Source organism: Odontomachus brunneus, unplaced genomic scaffold (genome assembly GCF_010583005.1).
Source record: "Odontomachus brunneus isolate Ranch 3 - 2012 unplaced genomic scaffold, Obru_v1 Obru_scaffold_048, whole genome shotgun sequence".
NCBI classification, from domain to species: Eukaryota; Metazoa; Arthropoda; class Insecta; order Hymenoptera; family Formicidae; genus Odontomachus; species Odontomachus brunneus.
This window is the reverse complement of record NW_022639498.1, coordinates 568,821-575,309: the sequence shown is the minus strand read 5'-3', so window position 1 is coordinate 575,309 and position 6,489 is coordinate 568,821. Positions and strand designations below refer to the sequence as shown.

Here is a 6,489-nt window from a genome sequence, read left to right as displayed (position 1 = left end):
AATGAAACAATACTATTGTTTTAAATAATATTTTTTAAAAGTTTCTCAAAATTTAGTAATTCGATTTGTTTAATTTGGATTTTCTTGAATTTTTTAATTTTTTTTTGTTTGGATTAATCATTATAACATTTTGTTAAAAATGTAAAAGTAATTATCACTGGTTCACTACTTTACATCAATATTCATCGCATATGGAATGTTGCATTGTTTCAATATCTATCAGCAAATTATCCAATGAACAACAAGTTATATAACTATTATTTGGTATCTGCTAGGTATGTTATAATATTCTGTGAACACTATGGGCTATCGCACACAAATTGACATAACTGCATATGCATAGCATAAGATCGTATGGACCAATGAGCATCGAATATTAAGCATCGAACACCAATATGGCGACTTAATACTCGATGCTCATTGGTACATACGGTCTTATGCTATGCATATGCAGTTATGTCAATTTGTGTGCGATAGCCCTTAGTATCGTCGAACCGTAAGGTCGCCATTTTTGTGAATACTCGATTGTAATTGGTCCATTTTTACAGTACGCTTACGTTACTGTTATGTCAATTCATGTGCGGCGCCCTTAAAGCCCATTCTACATTACTCGCAATCGCAAAATCGCAAAGAAATTGACCAATCATAATTGATTATTTTTCGATCGCAAGAAGAACAATCGACTATGATTAGTCAATTTCTTTGCGACCTTGTGATTTGCGACTAATGTAGAATGGGCTTTATGTCGTTATGCAAGAATGTATGCTTTCTGCTTAAATATCTTAAGCCCATTCTACAATTGCGTAAACGTAGTCGTGAACGTAAGAGTCAACCAATCCGAATGTTTTATTTACTGATTGCTTCATTCTGATTGGTGTCGTAATCACATACAACCACTTACACCACGTTCACGCAATTGTAGAATGGGCTTTACATTTTGTCTTTATATATGTATAATTTATCTACTGTTTCTCTTACTATTCGTTTTATAAACCGATTTTAACTTTTTTTTTTACAAAAGTAACGGAAAGTAACGATTTTTTTATCGTTACTTTTAAAATAACGGTAACACGTTACTTTTTAGAATCAGTAACGGATAACGGTAACGAGTTACTTTTTACCGCAAGTAACGGTAACGGTAACGCGTTACTTTTAAAAAGTAACGTTCCAACCCTGATATATATATATATATATATATATATATATATATATATAGAGAGAGAGAGAGAGAGAGAGAGAGAAAATGAATTGGGGCGTTGATGCTTCTAGGACCTGGCAACCCTGGCTTATGCGCGGTAGTAATTACAAATTCTAGAACAGCGAAGTTGTGAGAATCACGTTGTTGTAGAAATTCGACAATTTAGCGATGCCTATCGTACTGCTGTCGGAAGCGATCGCAGTAGAGCTGGAAGGTAAATTCGTTGGAATCACGATGCGTGGAATCGTGTATCACTCGGGGTAAATTCATTCACGATCGAGTCCTAACCTACATCTCAGTGAATACTGGGCGCGATTTCGCGATTAATAACGTAAATTCAAGTTGCCACGTTGAATCGAGAAATGTATGACTTCTGGTACGCGTCGCTTATCGATCATCTCATCTTGTAGCTCGCTGCACACGCGTCATTAATTTTGTTTTCGTATACATAAATATAGGTTATGATTATGTAACTGTTACGTTGAAGGACAATGCATAAACATGACTGCCGCTGTGCGTTGGTGCAGTGACAATTTCACTTTTTGTCACAGCTCAAGAATCATGGCCTCAGCAGATCACTTTGTACCAACCGTACGAGGTAGAACAGATTTTACTACCTGACAATGCAAATTGCCTGGCAGTACAGGCTTTTTTGAAAATGTGTCAACTCGAATTTGAGATAGAACCAAGGAAGAATGCGGAATTCATTTCGCCGTCTGGCCGTGTACCGTTTATTAAGTGCGGCGACAAATTAATACCCGAATTTGATGGTATAGTGACGTATTTAGGGAACAAGGGAAAAGACCTATCCAGTCATTTGGACCACGATGCCAAAGTGGATATGAGAGCATATGTATCTCTGGTGAACAATGTATTTGTAAATGCAGAACTATATATATGCTGGGTGGATGAAACTGTTTTGAATTCTGTCACAAAGCCCAGACATGGAAGTGTATATCCATGGCCGCTTAATCATTACTTGAATTGGCAAAAGAGAAAAGAGATTATCAAAAAGCTCAGTGTACTTGGTTGGTATAACAAAGGTTTAGATGAAGTATTTGATGATGTAAAGAAATGCTGCATCGCACTGTCAGAGAGGCTGGCCAATGAGGAGTTTTTCTTTGGGAAAGAGTAAGGCTCCTATATACTTTCATCAGTGCTTCTTCTTCTCTTAACTCATCTGTCCATTTAATCATATTTATATCCCAAAAGACCTACTGAAGTCGATGCCTTGGTATACGGACATATTTACACTCTCACATCACCCTCCTTTCCTGCAAACCGAGGAGTCATTGCCACAATTCGCCAGTTCCCAAGACTTATCGAGCACATGTTTAGAATCAAACATCGTTACTTTAGTTTTCGCCGAAGAGAGATCGCGGATGGCTTTGAAATAATTGAATCACCATCCAAGGATACCCTATGGGATAGTTTTCAGTCGCAGGCTGAGTCACTTCCTTCTCTTTCCGAGAATTCCTTTATATTTTCGATAAATTAACAAATTGCGCACGTACACAGCATTTAAGTAATTATATACCGTTTGTACAGTATATTAACTAAAGTTTAAAGGCACGATACATACAGGGTGTTCATTATGATAATACTCATTACTTTTTTACTAGTTACAATGGATAGGAAAAAAATTGTAGATGCAATTAATCAGTTTTCGAATGGGCTTGCTGACGATTTTAATTACATGTAACTTTACGTTTAACAGACCTAACGAGTTGGACGCTTTGGTGTTCGGTCACATATTCACGATAATCACAACGCCGTTACCCAACAACGAGCTGGCTAGGATCGTAAAGAGCTATCCGAAGCTCGTCAATCTCTGTAAACGCATCGAGACTAGGTATTTCCGGCGTACAGAAGACTAGGTAGAACCTTACTCGGACTTCGGATATGTCGAATTGCGCTATACCGATCACATTCATTGTAAATTGAGGTTCCTCTGCTTTGCGGCTGATGCGACGAAAGATAACAACATCAAAGAAAATCTTTGTAGTGTTCAATAATTCACTATATTGTTATCGGATAAATTAACAGTTTGTCATTAATAAAAATGGTGCCTATCAAATTGAATCTTGTTTTCTTCAGCTGCAAGATATATCTGAAGTGCGAGTAATATGGAAGCATGACATGTAGTATATTTAGGACCAGTTGTTCTAATTTCTTAGCAAGTTAACTGATAGTTAAATCATATGTCTGTCATTGTTTTTTTCAACTTAGATAAAGACAGATATATAATTCAATTATTAGTTAAATTATCAAGAAATTGGAACAACCGGCCCCTAATAATGTTATTATTTAGTTATATTATAAAATCTGTTATATAATGTGTCTGACGCAATTCGCATATCCGCTCGTGCGCGCATGTAGAACTCGTCCAACAAAACATAAGTCCTCTACCATTTTGCAAATAATTATGCAAAATATAGATTCATTAATTAATGAAGTTTAATGAATGATCATCCGTGATATGGTGCGGGATATGATGGTAAGTATCCGTGTAACATAAGAAGTTAAGATTGGTGAGTAATTACGCACAATTCGCTAATTTAATACTCCTTGTATCTCGCCGGTTATGTCCGATTTACGACGTCAAAAGCGAGGAATGAAAGACATATACTGGCGAAAATTGTGTGCCATTTTTTAATAAAGCTAAATATGGACGAAAAAGCATTTGAGATCGCTTGAATACACTTATAAAATTGTTCGAAAGGTACCTCTTCCCTCTAATAATCAATAAATAGTGAAATGACGAAATGAATCTGTATTTTGTCTACGTGCTTTATTTCACCATTTAGTATACGACTATTTATTAATCAGGGGAAAGGGATATCTTTCAGACAATTTTACGAGCGTGCTCAAGCTATCTCAAACCCTCTTTCGTCCATATTTATCTTTATTCAGAAATAGTACGCAATTTTCGTCAGTATGTGTCATTTCTCGCTTCTGGCATCACAAATTCGGTGATGTATAAGGAGCTTTAATTAATAATGTACGTGATTATTTGCAAAATGATAGGTTTTTTCCATCAGTTTGATCTAATGTATAACTTAACAGTTTTTAGCATATTTTACAATTATATTTGAGCGATCTGAAATGTTCCTTTTCATACAAATCTATTTTTATTTGTAAATTGCATGTAAGAATTTTGGGCACGTTTTCTCGCTTCTGATGTTATTAATCAAGAATTCCGCAGCAAGGGAACAGAATTAATTAATAACTCAAAATTTTATATGATTTATAAAATGGAGAGGGCTGTTGTATATATATTTAGTTTGCCGAGTTCTACCTGCACATGAGTGAATGTATAAGTTGAGCAAGACACCTTGTATATGCACAAAAGAGCTCTATATATATATTAACATATATATGCAGAGGAAAGAGCTTAGAATGGGAGGATTCTCTTTCGAGGTCCTACTGTATTTATTTATATATACATATATATACACATATATATGCAAATATATGTATATAACATATGTGTGTGTATACATATATATGTATCTATGTTGATCATTCCATAATATTTATTTTATTTTTTCTTCTGTATAAATGCATAATTTTGGAATCAGTCATTTAGTTCATTCTAAGCGCATAATATTGCACGTAACATTTTTCAGAATTTTTTCTCCTCAAGCTATACAGAATCAAATAATTAATGAAACGCTGGAGCTCAAGAATTAAGCCAATGATCCAACTAAGGATTTGATTTAGAAAAAAATGGTGACTTTCTTCTAAATTCAAATTCTAAATGTCAAGCAAACTATGCCAAAAGAAATTGAACTACAGAATCTTGAAGATTTTCATAAAGTGTATCATCGATTATACTGAATTAATGTATTCGTCGTGTTACTTTTATATATATATATATATATATATATATATATATATATATATATATATATATATAAGTGTGTATATATATAGGGTCCGCCACTTAAATCCGGACATAAACATTTTTTCTCGAAAAAGTCATTTATTACAAAAAATATGTAAAAGTACAAAGATTATCTTATAGTTAAGTTAAGGCATTTTTTCTGAGTTTTTCACTCAATGTAGCCGCCCTACGTCTCGATCCTGTTCCGAAAGCGCGAGCATGCCGTCTGCAATTGCGCCCGGTCCATTTTCGTGAATGCCGCTTCAATAGCGGCCTGGAGGAAGGTCACATTAGAATGTCTGGCTTTGTTAGTAACCCTCTCGACTACGCCCCACACGTAATAGTCGAGAGGGTTCAGATCAGGACTATTCAGAGGCTAGAAATCCTTCGACCAAAACATCTCGACATTGTCCGAGAGCCAGTTCTGCACTAAGTGAGTCGTATGAGTAGGTGCACCGTCTTGTTAAAAAAATGCGGTGGTATGACGTCGTCCTCACTCGAGACGACGCTTAGGATGTGGACACTGGCTGGAAACTTGGTCCTGGCCACCTCCGCGTATCTCTGGACAATGTCATACACCGTCGACCTGGGGTATCCGAAGAACTTGATTATTTCGCTTGGTGTCCTTCCGGTGCGGACACCTTCAATAATCGCCGCTGTTCGGTTATATTCCGATGTCGATCTGAACGACTCGGCCATTACTCGAAGTTATTAACGTCTTACCCATGTCTCTGGCCTGCCTTTACGCTACCTGGCACCTACTGCTGCATTCTAATATAGCGGGAATATCAAATTCAAATTTGTCCGGATTTAAGCGGACCCTGTATATGATATATATATATATATATATATATATATATATATATATATATATATATATATATATAAAAGTGTGTATATATATAGGGTCCGCCACTTAAATCCGGACATAAACATTTTTTCTCGAAAAAGTCATTTATTACAAAAAATATGTAAAAGTACAAAGATTATCTTATAGTTAAGTTAAGGCATTTTTTCTGAGTTTTTCACTCAATGTAGCCGCCCTACGTCTCGATCCTGTTCCGAAAGCGCGAGCATGCCGTCTGCAATTGCGCCCGGTCCATTTTCGTGAATGCCGCTTCAATAGCGGCCTGGAGGAAGGTCACATTAGAATGTCTGGCTTTGTTAGTAACCCTCTCGACTACGCCCCACACGTAATAGTCGAGAGGGTTCAGATCAGGACTATTCAGAGGCTAGAAATCCTTCGACCAAAACATCTCGACATTGTCCGAGAGCCAGTTCTGCACTAAGTGAGTCGTATGAGTAGGTGCACCGTCTTGTTAAAAAAATGCGGTGGTATGACGTCGTCCTCACTCGAGACGACGCTTAGGATGTGGACACTGGCTGGAAACTTGGTCCTGGCCAC

The 6,489-nt window shown here is 36.5% G+C and overlaps 1 protein-coding gene across 1 annotated transcript; it reads left to right on the top strand.

Moving 5' to 3' along the window:
• The first annotated feature begins 1,264 nt into the window (after nt 1-1,264).
• LOC116844942 (metaxin-2) lies at nt 1,265-5,963 on the top strand. The gene is made up of 4 exons (XM_032817123.1): nt 1,265-1,412; nt 1,750-2,329; nt 2,916-3,050; nt 4,828-5,963. Exons 1-4 carry the CDS (start codon nt 1,367-1,369, stop codon nt 4,889-4,891), a joined length of 825 nt encoding a protein of 274 aa, XP_032673014.1. The 5' UTR covers nt 1,265-1,366; the 3' UTR covers nt 4,892-5,963.
• Nucleotides 5,964-6,489: the final 526 nt, after the last annotated feature.